Genomic DNA, 21069 nt, shown 5'->3' with positions numbered 1-21069 from the left:
AAGAATCACCTAAGCACTAGGGGGATTAATGCTTACTGCCACAAAGAGCCACTGCTCCAGGCCAGAGGAACCTCCCTATGCCTTTTTTTCCCTAAAGATATTTATTTATTTAATGTGTGTGGTTGTTTTATTCATGTATCTCTACATACCAGAAGAGGGCATCAGATCCCATGAGGGCTACAGTTCCAGACAGTTGTGAGCTGCCATGTTAGGTGCTGGGAATTGAACTCAGGGCCTCTAGGACAACCAGTGCTGTTAACCTCTGAGCCATTTCTCCACCTCTGCCTTTCTGTGTCTTGGCTGAACATAGCCACTGCTGAGAAACAGGGGGACCCTGTGTGTCAGGGTGGGTTTGCAGGGGGTGGGGGCGCATCCCTTTAGTCCCAGCACTCAGATGGCAGAGGCAGGCGGATCTCTGAGAGCTCAAGGCCAGCCTGATCTACAGAGCGAGTTCCAGGACAACCAGGGCTACACAGAGAAACCCTGTCTTGAAAAACCAAAAAAAAAAAAAAAAAACAGAAACAAAAAGAAACATCACTAGGTTCACTGGGGCATGATGGTATACACTTGTAAACCCAGTACTAGAGATGCTGAGGCAGGAGGATTTGGAATTTGAATCTCCAGATCTTAAAACAGTTAACAGCTAATTCAGTAGATGTGGCACAGCAGGGGCCTAAACCAATGTGAGGAACACTGTGCAGCCCTAGGGACTCTGGTTTGCAACCTTTGGCCTATGCCTCTGATGCTGAGAGTTGGTGGAAAACTCCTACACGTGCATCAGCACCCCATTTATAGGGAGCACCTCACTCAATCCTCACTTACTGGTGTATTTGTCTCTCTCTCTCTCTCTCTCTCTCTCTTTTTTTTTTTTTTTTTGGTTTTTCCAGACAGGGTTTCTCTGTATTGTTTTGGAGGCTGTCCTGGAACTCACTCGGTAGACCAGGCTGGTCTCGAACTCACAGTGATCCACCTGTCTCTGCCTCCCGAGTGCTGGGATTAAAGGCGTGGGCCACCAACGCCCGGCTTGTGTGTGTCTCTCTTGATCCTGCTGTTCAATTCCAGTCTGTTCCCAGTTCTTAGTTCCATGGCAGCAAGGCACGGAGTGCTTAGTAAAATTCCGGGTGTCCAGAACACAGGGCACTGTTCGGGGAGGTGGCCAGCCCCTGATGGTGTGGCCTCAGCAGTCACAGATAATACTAAAGGTTTGCCTCACAGTAGAATATTACACAGCCATAAAAAGGAATGAGGCTTTGGCACAGGCTGTAACAGGCTGTGGGGTAGCCTTACTAGGAGACTATCTCCAAATGCTGAGTAGGGGGGACACAGGCGTCATGTTTCTTCTCCTACTGCCCACCTCCTGTGCAGTGGCTCTGGCTTCAGCTGTAGGTATGGGCAGAGCCGTCCCCACCCACCCCCCGACCACCTTGACCGTCCCCATAGCTCAGCTGCCCTGCCCAGCAGGCGGTATCTCCTTTCAGATGTCCCTTCCCCAGAACAGCCTGTCCAGCTCAGCCTCCTGGAGTCCTTGGCTACTCGGCCATGAGCCATTGCCCTATCTGGAGTCCCCTTCACCCTGCCGGGGTTGAGGGGCTCGGGAAGGGTGTGTTGCCCAACTCTGCCTTCTCATTCTACAACATCCTGGCTTTGGTGTGTACGGACACTGAAGGCTCTTGGGTGTCAGACACTGAATGGAAGAAATGGACCACTTGGCATTTGGCTTGCTGGCTTGGGCCAGGGGAGTGGGGAGCTTGTCCCAGCATATACAAGGTCCTAGTACCCCAAGTGTTAGGAAAGGGGAGGGGAGGGAGAGAAAGGAGTGTTCAGTGGCCCACACCTGTTATCCCAGCATTCCAGAGGCCGAGGCAGGAAGGTTGATGTGGGTTCCAGCCAGTGTGCTACAAATGAGAACCTGTCTCTGAAAAGAAGATAATGGGCCAACCTCTTAGGGTGACTATCGCTGTGATGAAACACAGTGTCCAAAGCTACTTCAGGAGGAAATGGTTTATGTGGTTCACACTTCCACATTGCTGTTCATCACTGAAGGAAGTCAGGGCAGGAACCTGGAGGCAGCAGCCATGAGGGGTGCTGCTTTCTGGTATGCTCTCCGTGGTTTGTTTGCTCAGCCTGCTTTCTTACAGAACCCAGGACCACCAGCCCAGGGGTGGCCCCACCCACAATGGGCTGGCCCCTCCTCATGAATCACTAATTAAGAAAACGTCCTACGGCTGGATCTTACAGAGGAATTTTCTCAATTGAGGTTCCCTCCTTTTAGATGACTCTAGCTTGTGTCCAGTTGACCTAAAACTAGCCAGGACAGCTGTCGAGATGGCTCGGCAGGCAAAGGTACTTGCTGCCAGGCCTGACCGCTGGAGCTTGGTACCCAGGACCCACATGGTCAAAAGAAAGAACTGACTCCCCAAAAGTTGCCCTTTGACCACCATGTGCTCTCTGTAGAGCACTCTTAAATGCACACAATAAATAGACACTGACAAGTGTTGTGTAGAAGGTGGAGAACCAGGACCCTTAGTGTGGCTGGTGAGAGCATAAAACGGTGCATTTGCTGTGGGAAGCACTTTGGTACAGAAAAGAGAACTCAGGCCAGGCAGTGGGGGCACAGGCCTTCAATCCCAGGGAGGCAGCGGAGGATCTCTGTGAGTTCTAGACCAGCCTGGTCTACAGAGTGAGTTCTGGACATCCAAGGTTACACCGAGAAACCCTGTCTGGAAAAAACCAAAAAAAAAGAAAAGAAAGTAGAGGTCAGAAAGTTAAAGACACACAGCTGTTCACACACCTGGGCACGTTTCTTAGGGATGGAAGACAGCTACCCCACCAGGATTGGACACTGGGATTTACGCCCAAGGAGAGGAAGCCACCTACATGTCCATCCATCCCAGGATGGGAGCATGCACGCCTTCCATGCTGTGTACTCTTATCCAGCCGTTAGAAGGGATGACTCTCTGACGCGGGATGTACGTGGACGAAACATAAGGTTGACTAGAAGAAGCAGGTGCATGATGGGAAATGTCTAAATGACCGTGTCGGGAGACACGAGAGGGCAGGCTTCCTGCAGGGCCTGAGACTGAAAGAGGGAGGAATGGTGAATGACTGCTTACTGAGCAGGGCATGTCTCCTGTGGATGGTGTCTTGGAATTAGCGGTACAAAATATTAAGTGTTACTGTATGAAATTATTTTTTTCTTTTTTTTTTTTGAGACAAGATCTCACACTGTGCCCAGGCTGGCTTTAAGTCTATGTAGCCCAGGCTGGCCTCAAACTCACTGCGTGGCCCGGATTGACTTGAAACTCATTGCACAGTTCAGGTTGTCCTTGAACTCCAGGCACCCTTCCTGCCTCAGCCACCCGTGTGACAGGATTAGAGTCGGGCGCCGGTAAACTCCGTGTGAAAGGCTGCCGGGCTCTGGAGGGAGGTGGGCGGAGAATAAGTTGTGATCTGAAGCAGGACAGGTGATGCAGAACGGTACTGAGATCTGTCTGTGTGGCATGCAGTACAGACAGCCATACTCCCCCTGCCAGGCTCTGAACGCCAGCAAGATGGCAGGAGCCCCTGAGGAAGGAGGGATTCGACCAGAGGGCCTGTCACGGAAAGCGACAGGACTTGTTGTTAACTGAAAACGGTACCAAGAAGGAGTCTAGGCTGTGCTTCCACACACGTTGACCAAATTAGCAGAGGTCTGCGAGAGAGTGTGGGAGGGGATGGTGGAGGAGGAAGAGCTACAGATGGCAGAGGGCGGCAGTCGTGGGCACAGCGGGAGGCACGCGCCTCTGCTGCCTGTAATAGAACCCTGAGAGGAGTGGGGGTCCGGGCCGCAGGGCTGGCTCAGCGGAGGAGCCTGCTGCACAGGTGGTGGCTGCTGCCCATACCCTGAAAATAGTGACCTGAGCAGGCCGCCTACCACAGGGAGGTGGAAAATTCTAGCATCTGTCCGAGGCGTGTGGAGCGGGGGGCTGTCAGGAGGCCCTTGACAGCGCATCCTTACCTTCTTCAGATACAGCCGCAGGCGGATGGGGAGGAGTGCATTTCAGACTCAGAGAAGGCCGCCCTGGACCTCAAGGACCCCAACCGCCCCCGGTTCACACTGCAGGAGCTGCGGGATGTGCTGCATGAGAGGAACGAGCTGAAGTCCAAGGTTTTCCTGCTGCAAGAGGAGCTGGCCTACTATAAGAGGTGAGGGCAGGCACCATGGAAGAAAGTAACCCCAGCCCGACTTTAGCGGCCACACCCCAAACCCAGGCCCATGGGTGCAGCAGACAGCCAAGCACTCCTATAGATGCTACAGAGGTCACTCGGCCACTTGCACATCTTGCCAAGTACGTTAGATGTCTGTCAGAGGGCCTGAGGAGATAGATGGCTTCGTCAGTGAAGAGTTTACGCTGCAAACAGGAGGACCTGAATTTAGGTCCCCAGACATTTGCCCAGCCCTGGGGAGGGAGAGACAAGTGCGTCCCTAGTGTAGGCTGGCAACCAGCCTAGCCAAATCCCTGAGCTCAAGAATCGGTGAGAGAGAGACCCTGTCTCAAAAAATAAAAGAGGGGATAGATGTTGTAATTTAAGGAAAGTGGCTCGAGAAAGATGCCATGAGACAGGGTTCAAGCAGAGCGTTGTTTTTGTTTTGTTTTGTTTTTCTTAATTAGAGAAAGGAATCATATAAAGGGGAAAGGGGAGGGGAGAGACTGGCCTCTGGGGACAGGAGCAGCAGGAGAGAGGAAAGAGGGGCAGAGAGAGATAGAGACAGAGGAAGAGGGACAGAAAGAGAAGGATGGGAGGTGGGCAGGGCCCTTTTAAAGGGAGCATAGTGAATGTGCACAGGTGGTACTCTTAGTGGCTGCAGCTGAGGATGTGTCCTGTCAGAACCCCAAGGACAGGCCAGTACAGAAAGTGTGAATAATAACAATGGAGAGATGACTCAGTGGGTAAGATTGCTCTGACAGAGGATCCAGGTTCAATTACTGGCATCTGTACCAGGCAGCTCACAACTGCATGTCTGTAACTCCAGCTCAAAATATCTAATGCCCTTTTGCCTCAAGCACCTGCTGTCTCTGTCTCTGTCTCTCTCTGTCTCTGTCTCTCTGTCTCTCTCTGTCTCTGTCTCTCTCTCTCTCTCACACACACACACACACACATGCATGTGCATTCAGGCATGAATACATATCTATAGGTATGCATACCATTGGCACAACATGCACATCAAAAGGAGGGGGGGAGAAGGGAGGGAGGGAGGGCCTAGTACTTGTTCTGAACACCTCCCCTGGCTAGAGGGACCGCAGACTTACCCTCCCAGGCCACCAGGCAGAAACCCTGGTTGTCATCTTCCCGGGTACCTTACTCCCCATTGAGAAATTTTGCACCATAGCAAACCATTCTATCCACTGTGGAAATGTTCCAGTCCTCACAGAATTGTTTTGACTCCTCTATTGCATGCCTTCAGTGAAGAAATAGAAGAAGAGAATCGAATACCCCAACCTCCGCCCGTCATTCACCCAAGAACGTCCCCCCCCAGCCGGAGTCTGGGATCAAGCGACTGTAAGTGTTGTGCTTGTCTCGTGTGGCCGTGCCGCCCGTGGCTACTCTGGGTTCCGGAGACCCCTGAAAGGTCTTGGGCACCTCTCAGGATTGTCCTTAACCACAGCGGCTGAGACCAGCTTCTCCCCACACTGTGGCTTGCCCCCCCCCGCGTTTTGGTTATCTCCCTGCTTGGACTGGAACACTAGTTCTTGGGGTCACTGGGCAGATATTTGGGGAGCACCTGGGAGGGTGGGAGGGGCTGGGGCTCAGGAGCTTGCGTGGGTGTGCCAAGTGCATGGGATTGGCTCTGGGTTTGGCACACAGAATAAGTTGGGGGAGTTGGGAGGCTCAGGCATTCTCGGAGCTTGAGACATCAGCTTTAAGTAGCTAGGTGTAAGGGTCCATGCTTGAATCCCAGCATATGGGAGGTGAGAAATGGGAGAATCAGAAGTTCAAGGTCATCCTTGGCTACATAGTAAGTAGCCAAGACCAGCCTGCGCTACCTAAGATCTTAAAAAAGAAAAAAGTTCAGAGTGGCCTAGTCTACTCCATTCTGAGTTTTGTGGTGATAGATCCCCTGAGCTATTGTGTATACATAGGTACATGGGTGCCACGTATACGCAGACTCAGGCCCTGGTTGCTATGAGGCACGTGCAGAAACGTAGCGTGCAGCTCCTGTGGTCAGCTAGACCTGTAGCCTTTCCAGGAATGCTTGGCTTTGTAGATCTCCTTGGTTCTCGTTGAAGTTTACAGACATGTTCCTTGGAAAAGAACAGAGAGTATTGGAATGGTGTCAAATTTAGAAGATCTGTGGGCCCTGAAGCCTATCAGAGGAAGGGCTGAGTTTTTGACCTTGTCAGGTGCCATCTTGGGCCCAACAAGAGCCTACTGTGGGTCAACTCCTGACCCTCACCCTGGTGCTAGTATGTGGAAGACTGTCTTTTTTTTTTTTTTTTTTTTTTTTTTACGAGACAGGGATTCTCTGTGTAGCTCTAGCTGTCCTGGAACTGTAGACCAGGCTGGCTTCAAACTCACAGAGATCCGCCAGCCTTTGCCTCCTGTGTGCTAGAATTAAAGTCGTGCACCGCCACCACCACTAGGTGGAAGACTGTCATTTTTATGGAACCCTTGAGGCAACTGAGACACCTGACTGTCCATCCTGCTATACGAGGCAGAGCCCAGCAGAGGAAGCCTGGCCTCAGGGTACTGAATTCAAACCTCCTGTAGACCACCTCAAGTGTCCAGGGGTGTCCCAGCCTAAAAGGGGCTCCCCGGGCTGGGCCTTTGGCTATTCTTTTTTTTTTTTTTTTTTTGGTTTTTCGAGACAAGGTTTCTCTGTGGCTTTGGAGGCTGTCCTGGAACTCGATCTGTAGAACAGGCTGGCCTCAAACTCACAGAGATCGGCCTGCCTCTGCCTCCCGAGTGCTGGGATTAAAGGCGTGTGCTACCAACACCCGGCTTTGGCTATTCTTATAGAAGAGGCCAGGGGCCTCTCCCCCCAGCCCAGCAGAAAGCTTTGAAAGAGCAGGCAGCATGGGGTGGGGGAGGAAGTGGAGCCTACCCATACATTCTATCCTTTGAACACCAGTGACCACGCTGGGAGATTGTTGGCTAGTTCTGAGCAGATGGAATGTGGGCTGTTTGTGTGATGGGGCCCACTCCCTCAGCAGGTGGCATCCCACTCACACTGGGCCCTTCAACAGCGAGGTAGCTTCCTGGAGTGCTGTTGTATACTGCAGTGCCCCTGTGAGCTGGCCAGCCTGGCACTACCTCCCTGCTGGGTTTTGGAGTTCTTCTAAGAGAGATATAAATACTTCTGAGGCTCTGATTTCGAAAAGCTCCCCCTGAAGTCTCAGCGCTGTTTTGATGGTGGGTTTTGTTTTTCCATCTGCCATCAAAACTCCACTTAGTGTAAGAGAGAAGAAACTGTCTTCAGTCCAGGCTCTCCAGCCTGGTCTAGCAGTGGGCTTGGCTGTCTCCTGACTGCTTGTATGTGGGCTTGTCCCAAACCATGCTCCTTGCAAACTCAGACCCTGGATGTGGATGGGGTAGCCACATCAGCCTCGGATTCTGTCTTCCCTAGGTATGGTAGCTCACATCTCTAACTCCAGCATTTGGGAGGCTGAGACAGGACTGTCACTAGTTTGAGAGGCACCTAGATTACAGATTGGGACCATGTCTTTAGAAAACAAAACAAAAAACCAGCAAAACAGGATTCCTGTTTCTTCTCTCTGTAGCTTTACAAAAAATGAAAAAGCGGGTGACTTTTGAGCCTGTTGTGCTAGCATATGCTGTATGGAACACTCAAAAGGTGAAGGTGGGACCATTGTGCATTTGAGCCCAGTAGAACTTGGTGTTAAAAAAATGAAACAGAGGCCAGTGAGATGGTTTAGCAGATAAAAAGAAGCCTGAGGACCTAAGTCAATTACTCAGAACCCACATAAAAGTGGGCAGAAGAACTGACTCCCCAAATCAGTTTCCTGACCTATAGACACACTGCACACACACACACACACACAGTTTTTTCTTCCAAGACAGGGTTTTTCAGCCGGGCGGTGGTGGCGCACACCTTTAATCCCAGCACTGGGGAGGCAGAGGCAGGCGGATCTCTGTGAGTTCGAGGCCGGGCTGGACCGACAGCCTCCAAAACAATACAGAGAAACCCCGTCTCGAAAAACCAAAAAAAAAAAACAGGGTTTCTCTGTGTAGCTCTGGAACTTGCTCTGTAGGAACTTGCTCTGTAGACCAGGCTGGCCCCAAACTGCCTCTGCCGCCACCACCTGAGTGCTGGGATTAAAGGTGTGTACCACCACTGCCCAGAACGAATAATTGCAGTTACTTTTTTCCAGTCTCAAATTGGGTAAAATCTACAATGCAGTGCTGCTGCTTCAGCATATGTCCAGACCACAGCATCTGCCAGTCTCTCCCAGGCGGCTGCATACCAAAGCCCCTCTCCGCTTTAGCTTTGCCTCTGGTTGCTGGTTGCTTGGAACACCTGGTGTTCTGAGTCTGACAGGGTTATCAACCCCAAAAAGACAGGAACGAAGACAGAGCGAGGCCACTCTTCCTGTCTGTGCTACACAGGTGGCCAGTTCTGTGGCAGCTAGCTTTCTGGGGGGTGACAGGAGCAGCCATGGAGCACAAAGGGCTTTTGACCAGCACAGGGACAACACTGGTAGCTTTGTCCTCCTCTGCTGCTGACCAGGATCTGTGGCCTATGACAACTTCCACTGGGAGGTCCTGCTACAGCCTTTTTATTATCATTATTTCGCCATCTGTCCCTTTATCCTCTCCTGCATTTGACCTGCAGCTGTGGGCCCTTGACCCCAGCCCACCTCTGTCACCCAACAGGTAATAAAGAACCACCAGGCATAGTTAAAGGGAGTCCATACTTGAGTGTGGTACGAGTCTCGGAGCTGGGACAAGTATCCCCCCTTTCTCAGATGAGGAAACTGAGGCCCAAGGATACCACATACTTCATTCAAATCTGTACAAGTGGGAAGACTCAAAGCTGGGCCTCTGAACTCAGCCTTTTGTCCATACAACCCCCTTCCCTACCTCTCCCTTCCTCTCTCACATCCTCATGGCCCAGCTAGTGGCTGGCTGCCCAGGTCCCCTTATCTCTCAAATGCACTGAGTCCAAGAGGTCAGACATTTCTGGACTGGGCACAACAAGGGAACCAGAACCTCCCACTGCCAGTCAAAGCAGCCAGCCTGAAGATGGTCCAAGAATAGCTTGTGACTGTGAGGCCACTGGCCTGAGTGGACAGGTTGGCACAGCCCATGGAGGTCACAAGGGAGCCTCAAGTGACTTCAGCCTTGTCCCCAGCAAACCCTAAACACCAATGTCCCTTTTGTGTGGTCCCCGCTTCAGAGTCGATCCCACACATGCACAGGATGGCTTTCCGCTGGCCAGAGCCTCAAGGGGGTAGTCTGGAGGAGGACAGGAAGGCAACAGCTGGCCTTAGGGACCGGAAAGGCTTGCCCTGGAGTGTGCTCCGCCTCGATCTGCGACAGTACGGATGACAGTGTGTTCTGTGCCTGGCTTTCTACCCCCACACCACTCCGTAGCCAAGAATAGTTTATCCGAAGCAACCCGTGAAATGCCACGAGTTAGGACTTTGTTTGGTTTGAGCCTTCCAAAAACATCCAGCCGGGGTGGAGGCATTAAAACCATGTCCACCATAGTTAAGATGCAGTTTTGGAGTCATAGGATTCCCTCTCTTATCAAACTTGAGGGGTCATAGTCTGTGCCCCAACAAGCCAGGTTCAGCCACCTGTCTGCAGTAAACCATTTATAAGAGCCAAATTAATCATGAAAAGCAGAAAAAGGGAGATTTATTCATTGTGACCATGTTGAGATTACATATACAGAGATAGACACAGATACACACCACAAATACACACACACACATACAGATAGACACAGAGGTATAGACACACAGACAAACACACACACAGATAGACACAGGTACAGACAGACAGACACACACACACACACACACACACATCTTCAGGATCCTGAAGTCAAGATAAGGTTTAAGTAGAAGGTTGGAAGGTAACAACAGATTAGGGGGAGCAGAAAGGAGATGGGGGTTTGGTGGGGCAGGGGAGGAAGGGAGAGAGAGGGAACTGGGATTGACATGTAAAACAAGCTTGTTTCTAATTTAAGTTTTAAAAAAAAGAAAAGAAGGTAACAGATAGGCACATCTAAGCAGTCCTAGCCATGGTGTGGTCCCTCCCATCACTGGCCCATCCTGCACTTCAGTGTCACACTGTAAGGTGGTCAGCTTTGTAAATCTCTGGAAAGATAAGTCGTGTTTCCTTGTTTTCAGAGTCTGATGGTCAGAGCAAAAGACAAGTGTCTCCTCTGGCATTGGTGGCGCACGCCTTTAATCCCAGCACTCGGGAGGCAGTGACAGGTGGATCTCTGTGAGTGTGAGACCAGCTTGGTTTACAGAGCTACACAGAGAAACCCTGTCTTTAAAAAAATTATATATTAAAAAATATTATATATTTAAGGAAAGGAGAGTGTGTTCTATCACACCTCATTATAAAAAAAAAGGAATATCTTCATTCCTGTTACACCTCTAGAGGGCATCCCGGTGACACAGGAACAGTAAAAGGGATCATCTGCCTGGGATGCTCCAGGTAACTCTTATCATCAGTGTGGCCCCTGTATTTGAAAGTGGGCAGACCCTCTCCAAACAGAGTGTATATGTGGAGTCTGAGGCTTCCTACTTTGCCATGACAGTGTTGGGGGGGCAGGGGCCCTGAGTGGGTGTCCCCAAAAAAGTGGGTACAAAGTAGTGTGGCTTGGAGTCCCCAAAGCCTCTTGTGCCCAGCAGCTAGCAGGAAGAAAAAGTGGCCTTCATTGTCAGTACGAGTGGCCCTCTGGGTGACTGCAGCTCCCAGCTCCTCTGTGAGGGACACTCAGATGGTGTAAACACAGGGAGGGACTTCAAGGACTTCATCGGAGCCCATGAGAGTGTGTGTTGGTGACGACAGTTGGTTTGGTTTATGAATAATGTTCCGAATCCCATCACCATACGGAATAAGATCTGGTGTGGTAATTATGGTTATGTCTGTAAGCCCAGCCCTCAGGGAGGTGTAGAGGCACAAGGATTAGGAGTTCAAGCTAACCTTAGTTGTATAGTACATATGAGGCCAGTTTAAGATAAAGACGCTATCTCTATGTGCAGTGGTAGCACACACCATTAATCCCAGTATTCTGGAGGCAGAGGCAGGGGATCTCTGAGTTTGAGGCCAGGCTGGTCTACAGAGTGAGTTCCAGGACAGCCAGAGCTACACAGAGAAACTCAGTCTTGAAAAACCAAAGTAATAGTAATAATAATAATTTTGTAAAGGGCTGAGACTGTAGCTCAGTTGATAGAGTGCTTGCCTAGTGTGCATGAAGCCTTGGGTTGAGTTTCAGTACATGAACCTGTAAACCCAGCCCTTGAGAGGTGGAAGCCCAGATATCAGAAGTTCAAAGTCATTCTTAGTTACGTAGTGAGATTGAAGCCAGCCTGAGATACATGAGACTCTGAGTTGTCTCCACCCATGGGGAAAAGAAAGCCGGCAATAGCATATCTCCATATCTCAGTGTTGGATTGTTTAGCCAGAATCCACAGGGCACTGAATTTCACCCCCAATATATATATATAATAGTAATAGTAAGATGGGTGATTTACAGCATGATTGGTTCCTTGGGAGAGACTGTCCCAGGCCGCTTATCCTCTTGGGGTTAGTGACCTGTGTGCTTCTTTTATCTATAGGAACATCACCCATCTCTGCCTCTGTACACAAGTCTGTGTCCACATTCATCCATGTACAAGGTCACCAGTCCTTTTAAGATAGGGCCCTGGCCGGGCGTTGGTGGCGCACGCCTTTAATCCCAGCACTTGGGAGGCAGAGGCAGGTGGATCTCTGTGAGTTCGAGGCCAGCCTGGTCTACAAAGCAAGTTCCAGGAGAGCCTTCAAAACAATACAGAGAAACCCTGTCTCGAAAAACCAAAAAAAAAAAAAAAAAAAAGATAGGGCCCTGTGTCTTCGTGGGTCACTTGCTGAGGAACATAGGGGAGGGTTATCACACAGACAGTAGATGCAGCTCTAGTGGGATCTTCTGGGGAGGCGGGCTTCTTGGTCACACTGCCGTCTTTTTATCTCCTCTGTCTATCTGCTTCTGGAAGCAGGCTCTTTACAGCTGTCATGCCCATGGTGGCAGCCGGATTGATCCTTGATGACCCCACGTTGCAGCCTGTGCGAAGACTCGTGTCCCTTGTAGGCACTGTCTGTGTTTGGGGTTTTGTTTTGTTTTTTGTTTTGTTTTGTTTTTTCTTTTTTGCTGTGCATTTAGAATGGCTGTGGTAGCTGCTGCCAGCCTGTCCCTTCTGGCCACTTCAGTTGCATGGCCGTCACCTGCTTGTTGGCATCTCAAGTGGGAATGGAGTGTGATTGCCACTGTGGCCCTTGACCTCCACGAGTGCAGCTGGGAATGTCACCGATAATTCTTTTTGTCTCTTCTGTTTTCGCTCTAAAAACCACCTTGTCCATGATCCAGTAAAGAAGATTCTTTAGGTGACGGGTCAGTAACCAGTGCCCCCTGGGGATCCGAGCGTGACACTAACTGCTTGTCTCCAGCTTTCTAAACAGCTTTGTCTTGGCAGCTGTTTGGTTTGGTGCAGAAAAATGGGGGCGGGGGAGCTGGTTTCTGCAGGTGGCTTCCCTAAGTCAGGCTGAGACCTTAGCAGGGGTGAGTCTGCAGTGGTGGGCAAACTAACTCAATGCCTGCTGTGTGAGAACGAGCCCTCCCCTGTTCAGCCTGAGCCCACTCACACTTGCCCTTGAAAGCCCTAGAGAATTTCCCCAGGTGAACTCGGCTTAAGGATGAAAGAACATTCTATTCCTGCTAGAAAGGGAGTGTGGTTCCAGTAACCCTGGAAAGGCAATATCCTCTTCTCTAGACGTGAGTGATTGTAACAAAACCCCTCAGACTGGGGAGTCGGCCGATGTGAGGACCTGAGTTCAAATCTCCTGGACCCGTGTAAAGTCAGATCTCCAAGCATGCTCCTAGAACCCCAGCTCTCCTACTGAGGACCAGGAGAGAGGTGATGGCAATAAGAGGGGTGAACAAGAGACCAGTCTCAAAGTTTAGGGGGCTTGCAGGATGACTCAGCAGGCAAAAGTGCTTCCTGCCCACCATGACTACCTGAGCCTGACACAGGAGGATCACAAATTAAAAGTCAGCCAGGGCCTGGCGGTGGTGGCGCACGCCTTTAATCCCAGCACTCGGGAGGCAGAGGCAGGCGGATCTCTGTGAGTTCGAGGCTGGGCTGGACCGACAGCCTCCAAAACAATACAGAGAAACCCCATCTCGTAAAAAACCAAAAAAAAAAAAAAAAAAAAAAGTCCGCCAGGTCGATCTGGCAAAGTCTTATAAGATTAATATCAATGGCCCGAGGGTTGGTGAGATGACTAAACATGAATGCAGCTAAGCCTGAGGGCCTAGGTTCAATACCTGGGACCAAAGATGGAGTGGATGGAGAGAACTGATTTCCTCAAGTTGACTTTAGACCTACACACACACACACAACACACACACACACACACACACTCACACACAGAAATTGTGGTTTGGTTGTAGAACACTAGTCACATGTAGCACGTGTGACGGATGGCTCAGTGGATTAAGGCACTTGCCACTAAGGCTGAGAACCGGAGTTCAACTCCTGGGACCCACACAGTGGAAGAAGAGAACTGACTCCTACTATCTGCCCTCTGGCATCCTTATAGGAGCCATGTCATTTGACTGCCCACACATATATTCACATGAATGAATGAATATTAAGGATGCGTTTGCCTCAGAATCCTCTTCCTCACAACATTCAGGTTCTTTCAAAGCATCATTAGATTCATTAAAGAAATTACTAGGCTGGGGCTGGGTTCAGTAGGGAGAGTGCTTGCCTAGCATGCACAAGCCCAGGGTTTGCTCTCTAAATGACTCCCGAAGGCCCAGTGCTTTGTAGAACTCTGCTGACTGCATCCTCCATACTGAGAATGGATCTGCTCCCCTTGGTGTTTGCTCCTGTGCGTCCTAGCCTTGGAGCTAGGTGGAGCAGCAGAGGACAAGCACTTACTTCCATCTTTGTTTTCCTTTTCCCCTTCCAAAAGGTTTAGCTTTTTCTCCCGGGACAAGAAGCGCCTGGCCAACATGCAGAGACCCGCGCACATCCACGAGTCCTTTGGCCACTGGGCGAATACTCAACGAGATGACGGGTACACAGAACAAGGACAGGAAGCCCTACAGCACCTGTGACTGTGACCCCCCTGGGCCGCCTGCCACCTGCTCCGGGTGGCTGCCTCAACATCGACCCCTCAAATGAACTGTCTGCTTTGAGGGTGATGAAAAAACCTGATGCCAAAATCTAAAGAAGTGTCTATTTATCTGCAGGGCTATCCAGTTTATACTCAAGGCCTCTGACCCCTTAGAACCTATATTTAATAGGACAAGGATCTGAAGCCAGACCTTGTTAATCTTAATAACAAGCTTCCTAGGCCGAACACGTCACTTACCACTGTCATGGCTATTTGACTCCTAGGTTTAGTTGTTTTGTTTTCTCAAGGCCTTTGTCATGTTAGTGAGAGGCAGTGGAAGGGGAGTTTTATATTACGCAGTTGCCCTGCAGGTAGCAGGTGGTGGAGGATGTTTGGAGCGGTCAGGCAGAGCCTCTAGTCTTAGGGAGAGCCACCCGACTTGGACGGGACCCAACAGAAAGTCATCACAACCTTGGGATTGTCACTTTGCTGTTCCTGGTGAGGCTAGAGGCCCAAACAGCCTGTCCGAGGTGGTGTGCCTTCAATCTGCTGTGAGCTACACAGTACTAACCAAACAAAGTTGTCTAGGATGAGACATCGAGTGTTTGCTGTGTGCGTTTTTCCTGTCACCTTTGTTCCTTGTGTGAAATTCTGGGTCCTGTGCAAGAAGACAGTGTCTTAAAGGAGACTGAGTGCCAGGCTCACGAGCCTGGGCGATATGATATGGCGGGTGAGGAGGACCGATGGGTGGAAGGGCATCCGGTAAGCAGGGGCTTGGGGACCACATGCTTAGCTGACCCACGGTTGCCATGGCCACTGGAGGCTGGCCCATGTACTTCTGATGCAGAGCACTTGGGGTTAAGGGCTTCAGAGGGCAGCACTTCCTAAGATCATATGGATGATGGGACCATGCCTGTGTGCATTGCACTATTTTTGTTGAGACTGAAGCTGAGCGTGGGGTACATGCCTATAGTCACACTGTGGCTCCAAGGTAAGTGACATCAGAAGTTCCAGCCACTTTCTGACAGTAAGGAGATAGAAAATTCAATGGCACCTTTTTTTGGGAGGGGGCTAGGACTTCTTATATGGCCCTAGCTGGCCTCAGACTCTCCCCTCCCCTTCAAGACAGGCTTTCTCTGTACAGCTTTGGAGCCTATCCTGGAACTCACTCTGTAGACTAGGCTGGCCTCAAACTCAGAGATCCACCTGCCTCTGCCCACTAGTGCTGGGTCTAAAGGCGTGCACCACCACTGCACTGCAGCAGAGGCAGGCGGATCTCTGTGAGTTTAAGGCCAGCCTAATCTACAAAGCTACACAGAGAAACCCTGTCAAAAAAGGGGGAAGGGATTTGATTTTATCCTTTTATGTTTATAGGAATGCCTCCATGTGTGTATGTGAGGCCTAAGGCCAGAAGAGAGTATCAGATGCCCTAGAACTGGAATGAGACATTTATAAGCTGTATGTGGTGCTGGGCTAAGCCCAGGTCAAATGTAAGAACAGCTTGTGCTCTTGGATGCTGGCCTTCTGTCTCTCCAGTCCATGTAGCATGTACCGTGCTCTGAGCTGTCTTGCTAGCTCCCCAGTGGCAATGTTTATCGACTGAAACTGCACGGGATTTCAAACAGACCAAACTGCCCGCACCTGCCTCCCAAGTACCAGGAGGCACTCAGCACACCTGGCTAAACACTGGGTCACTGAACCCTAGCTGCCCAGCAAACCAGATTCTAGATGGTTAGGAAGAGAGAAGGGTCATGTCCCTCCCATCCTTTCATCTCACTTCTCTTGACCTTTCTTCCCAAAGGGCTGAAAGCCTCAGATCACAGCCCTGCAAGACTACTTTCACTGTAAATGCCAGTCAGGGGAAAGCAGGCAGTCATCATTTTTGCAGGGAGCGGGTTATGCTGACTTGAGCAGCTGCCTGCTGACCCAGATGCCTAGCATGCTGTCTGGTTATCACAGACTGGACAATTCTCCTTGGCCTTGGCTTTTCTAGCCTGTTTTTATGTTAATTCAGCAAACATGAAGATGGAAAAGACAATGCATCCCACGAATCAATGTCAGTGTTACATCTAATTCTTGTAGGTTATTGAAACAGGGTCTTACTTTGTAACCTAGGCTGACTTCAAACTCTGAATCCTCCTACCTCAGCCTCCCCAGTGCTAGGATGAGGGTGTATGCCACCACACCAGGCTGTTGAAGGGCTTAAACCATCCTCTCTGCCACATTGAACCCCACCTTAAAGGGTATTAAGTGTATGAAAGTGAGGACAAATTCTTTATTATCCCCTTTCTTTCGTTTGATACTCCTGCTTCCATCTCCCAAGGACTGGGATGACAAACATTCTCTATGTCCACATGACATGAGTGGCTTATATACCTGTTTCTCCCTCCCATCCTCTGCGGCCCTGTAGGGGAGCGCCTGCCTAGCATGCTTGTGCTCTCCAGTTCAAGCCTCAATGCTGCAAAAGCATGGCCTCTCTTAGGTCTCCTGACTCTGGGTTCTGTACTGGAAAGGGAATTGTCCCAGTCTGACAATGGCCCACCCAGGGGCCTCTGGGTAAGCCTAGGCTGGCTGCTGTTGGCTCTACTTACTTCGGTCCCTCTTGTCTCTGCCTTTGACCCTGTCCTCCCTGAACTCCCTCTCTCTTTCCCGATCGTTCTCAGGCCACACCCTGGCCATCTCCCTCTCTTGCCAGCGTTTCTCTCGGCCCCTGTCATGGTCCCGCTCCCTGGGCCTGGGGTCCCAGTGTCTGTCCCGGGATCGAGAGCGCTCCCTCCTTTCTCTTTTCCCTTCTCTATGCGGCTCATTCTTGACAACTGGCAAGTTGATGGGCTTCCGGAAAGGCCGATCCCGGCCCCCGAACCTCAGCTGCCCAGATTCCTTTTTCCCACCTAGCCCACCACCCAGCCGCCGAGGGATCCAGCCACGGAGGGTGCGCTCCAGCTCATAGTCCACGAATATCTCGTGCTGGTCAATGACCAGGCCATCAGCATCACGGTAGGCCTTCAACAGGGCCCGCTCCTCCTTGTACTCAATGAAGGCGTAGCCCTTGGAGAAGCCAGTCACCAGGTCCCGAACCAGCCGCAGCCGCCGGATGTCACCATATCGAGAGAAGACCTCCTTTAACTTTTCCTCTTTGGTCTGCAAGTTTAGTCGTGCCACAAACAGGGTCAGGAGGGGGTCTCCAGTAACACCTTTGTTGGGTACGTAGCGGGCCAGCATGGCCCTCCACACAGCCCGGTCATGAGGGTCTTCATCCGTGCCATCGATGCTGCCAGCCTTCAGCGGGTCATATTCCTTGGCAATGGGCATCCAGTCACTCATGTTCTAGAACAGTAACAGCAAGCCAGTGTGAATCACCTGTCTTCTCCACAGCTGTGGAAAGCAGTAGAGATGAAAATATCAAAGTCATCCTGGGCTAGTTCAAAGCTGAACATTACACAGCCGTCTACTGAATTATAAAAAGGAGGATTATACCAACTTGTCACTCACAAGCAACAAAGCTGCCTCCCTGGTTTCCTTATCAGTAAAAGGACGGTACACAGCCAGACAACAGAAGGACCACAAGTGACAGGCTTCCCTGGGTTCTGGCTTTCTAACCACTGTCATCTTTTTCTCCCTAATTGTGTGGAATTCCTTCAGGTGAGAACCAGAGGAGTCTTGTTACCACCATTTCTCCCTGCCCTAATATTCTCTGGAGATCCTTCGTACTGAGCCATGAATTCTTGGAAAGAAAACTGAGCTCTCCTTCCATTGTAGCGTAGCTGGTAGAGCTCTCCCTGTGGGAGATCCAGCAGCTAGCACTGGGGTTTTAGCACGTGTGGTGCTGAGCTCCGAACTCTCACCTGGCAGCAATACAAAGTCAAGATGGAGTGCCACCAGTGTCACTTCAGATGAGGTCAGACTCCAGCAGGTTTTCTGGTCTTAAAACTAAGAAGTACACCAGTAAGGGAGTCAAACCAGGGGCTTCAAGTCTACTCTTTTTTTTTTTAAAGATTTATTTATTTATTACGAACACAACACCCTGCCCATGTATGTCTACACATCAGAAGAGGGCACCAGATCTCATTACAGATGGTTGTGAACCACCATGTGGTTATTGGGAATTGAACTCATGATCTCTGGAAGAGCAGTCAGTGCTCTTAACCTCTGAGCCATCTCTCCAGCCCTCAAGTCTACTCTTCACCACTTCCTCGTTGCTCTCATAAAAAATGAAAGGCTGTATCGAGGTGGGGTGTTGCATACCTCTCGACCAGGCACTCAGGATGTGATCATGAGGCCAGCCTTGGGTTTCAGAGGGAGACCCGGGGGTCTTCCTGGTCTACCTAGTGAGTCACTATCTCAAAAAGAAAAAAATGCAGGCTTGCCTTGAACTCAAAGAGATCCTCCTGCCTCTGTGGTGGGGTTAAAGGCTTATGTTGTTACACCAGGCGGCACTTTTTCTCTTCCTACTTAAGGAGCTGCCAGTAATTTCAGCTTTCTGCCCTGTTTTTTTTTTTTTTTTTCTTTTAAAGTCAAACAAAACTACCCTGGAATTTAAAACGAAAGAGATACAAGATCTCACACAGCCCAGGCTAGCTTTGACATTCCTATATAGATAGTCAAGGATCCTCAACCTCTGGTCTTCCTGCAACCAAGTTTAATGGGTGCTGGAGACGGAACCCAGGGCTTCTTGCACGCTAGACAACCAAAGGAGCTACATCCCATCCCGTCACTGAACTGTGGGGTGGAGTCTCTTATAATTAATTATAGCACAAATCAAGTTTCAGGGGTTATTTTTATGTTTTGTTTTCTGAGACAGGGTCTCACTATGTAGTCCTGGTGCCCTGGAAATCTCTATATACACCAGGGTGTCCTCGAACTCCGAGAAACCTGCCAGCCTCTACCTTTCAAACGCTGGAATTAAAGGCGGGTTATATTGTTTCTTTCGAGATTGGGCATAAAGAAGCCAGGGCTGGCGGGGCGACTGGTCTGGGGTTCAGGCTCATCTTTGATTACCTAATATGTTGGAGGGCAGCCCGAGACGCGTGAGCTCTCCACCTTTAAAAAAAAAAAGTGTCCTCACCAGAGGTGGGTAGGTCTCAGAAACTTGAGAAACGGCAAGCGCTCTCCCCGGAAAACCCGAAGAAAAGCGACACAAACAGCCGCGTCAATCAACCCATCCCAGGCATGCGCAATGGCGCTGAGGAAGCCAGGGCGGAACTGCCGGTAGGAAGCTGGTTCCGTGATCCCCAGGCTGGGGCTAGGCCCTGACGGGTCCAGGAGTCTGGCTCGCCCGCCGCTCCTCCGAGGCCCGACCTCCCACCAACCCTCAGTCCCACTCCCACCTCCCGGCCTCCTCCTCTGCCAGGCTTCAACATGGCGTCGGCCACGCGCGGACGTGGCGCCTCGCAGGACTGCCGGACCATTCTCTCCGCCTCCTGGCGTTGACCCTGTTCCCTCCGAGCTTCTTCTACTCACCTCGGCAAGTCCTGGGTTCTTTCCACGCCGAGACGAGACAGGCCGTTCCCAAGACACGACGGCCAGCAGCGACTCAGGAGTCTTACGCCGACCTCCACCGAAACTCTTTATTGGCAGCAGCAGATTCGCCACAAACCTTGAGCTGCTTTTTTGTTTTGCTTTCAGAGACAGGGACTCAGTATGTAGTCCTGGCTGCCCTAGAACTCACTCGTAGATCAGGCTGGCCCCGAACTTGAAAAATCCGCCTGCCCCTGCCACCTGAATCCTGGGATTAAAAGCGTGGGCCCTTCTCCCGGCTCTTGAATTACTTAAAAAAAGAAGTTATATACATCCAGCATATTGAAATGGATATTTTAAGGATAAGAAGACTTCGGTTTGTTTGTTTTTCATAACGATAAAAACTTAAATTTAGTCGCTTTACTACCGAATGTGCAGTTAGTTGTCAGGAACCAGTTTACCTTGCGAATCTGTTTATATTGGATTCTCTCCTATAAAATGTTGGTGACCTTAATGTGAAGTTATTTCTTCCATTCCCATTGTTTTACCAATCTCTAGACTTAGTAACTCCACTTTTAGTATTGGGCGTGGTGTGCACACCTGTAGTCTCAGCACTTGAGAGTTTGAGGCAGGAGGATTGCCAGTTACAGGCTGGAAAGTTGGTTCGGGATTGAGAGCTGGCTGCTGTTACAGAGGACCTGGGTTCGCTTCCCAGCACCCACATAGTCGGTTGCTGACAGCAGTCTGTAATTTCAGTTCCAGACAATCCAACGCCCTCTCTGGTTTCCCAGGGCACTGCAAACACAAATAAATTAATCTTTGAATGTTAAAGAAAAAGGCAACCAAAAGAGAAAAAAGTATCTTTCAGCCTCATTTCCCTCCCTTTTTCCCTTACAATCCTCCTCCTTCAGTCTCACAAGTCCCAGAATCCAGGCCTACAATTTTGAGTGGTTGACCTGAGCATTTGTGTGTGTGTGTGTGTGTTTTTTGTTTTTTTTTTCGAGAAAGGGTTTCTCTGTGTATCCCCTGGCTGCCTTGGAACTCACTCTGTAACCCAGGCTACTCTCAAACTCTCAGAAATACTCTTGCTGCTGCCTCCTGAGAGTGTGCACCACCACCACTGGGCTGCCTTGTGGCTCTTTATTAACTGTTGGGTGATGAAGGCGGGCTGGAACCACCTGGCCTAGATCGCAGAGATTTAAAAACAAATAATTGCCAGGCATGGTGGCACATGGCTTTAATCCCAGCACTCAGGAGGCAGAGACAGGTGAT

The 21069-nt window shown here is 50.4% G+C and overlaps 2 protein-coding genes across 7 annotated transcripts in view; one reads left to right on the top strand and one right to left on the bottom strand.

The window, feature by feature from the left end:
* Rilpl1 (Rab interacting lysosomal protein like 1) overlaps positions 1–14935 on the top strand; it is a 31705-nt gene extending 16770 nt beyond the window's left edge. Inside the window, 4 exon segments of the mRNA XM_040731334.1 lie at positions 4007–4185; positions 5447–5510; positions 5513–5541; positions 14197–14935. Coding sequence (XP_040587268.1) covers positions 4007–4185; positions 5447–5510; positions 5513–5541; positions 14197–14341 — 417 coding nt within the window. The 3' untranslated portion in view covers positions 14342–14935.
* A 1660-nt stretch (positions 14936–16595) lies between these two features.
* Positions 16596–20259, bottom strand: Snrnp35 (small nuclear ribonucleoprotein U11/U12 subunit 35). 6 transcript variants are annotated; one of them, XM_040731450.1, is made up of 2 exons: positions 19801–20259; positions 16596–17715 (listed from the first exon to the last, which is right to left on the bottom strand). In XM_040731450.1, the coding sequence occupies exon 2, from the start codon at positions 17662–17664 to the stop codon at positions 16924–16926; it is 741 nt and encodes a 246-aa protein (XP_040587384.1). In that variant the 5' UTR covers positions 17665–17715; positions 19801–20259; the 3' UTR covers positions 16596–16923. The 6 variants fall into 6 exon arrangements, with proteins under 6 accessions (XP_040587384.1, XP_040587383.1, XP_040587387.1 ...); XM_040731449.1 differs by having other exon boundaries at positions 16596–17667; positions 19801–20256; XM_040731453.1 differs by lacking the exon at positions 19801–20259 and adding an exon at positions 19339–19651 and having other exon boundaries at positions 16596–17667.
* Positions 20260–21069: the final 810 nt, after the last annotated feature.

This window comes from Mesocricetus auratus, unplaced genomic scaffold (genome assembly GCF_017639785.1).
Source record: "Mesocricetus auratus isolate SY011 unplaced genomic scaffold, BCM_Maur_2.0 Super-Scaffold_100025, whole genome shotgun sequence".
NCBI classification, from domain to species: domain Eukaryota; kingdom Metazoa; phylum Chordata; class Mammalia; order Rodentia; family Cricetidae; genus Mesocricetus; species Mesocricetus auratus.
Note: the sequence above shows the minus strand (reverse complement) of the source record. Positions and strands in the feature narration are given on the sequence as shown.

Bases quoted from the DNA above. Each gene is read 5' to 3' on its own strand.
- Snrnp35 (XM_040731450.1), bottom strand. From the start codon at position 17,664: ATGAGTGACTGGATGCCCATTGCCAAGGAATATGACCCGCTGAAGGCT.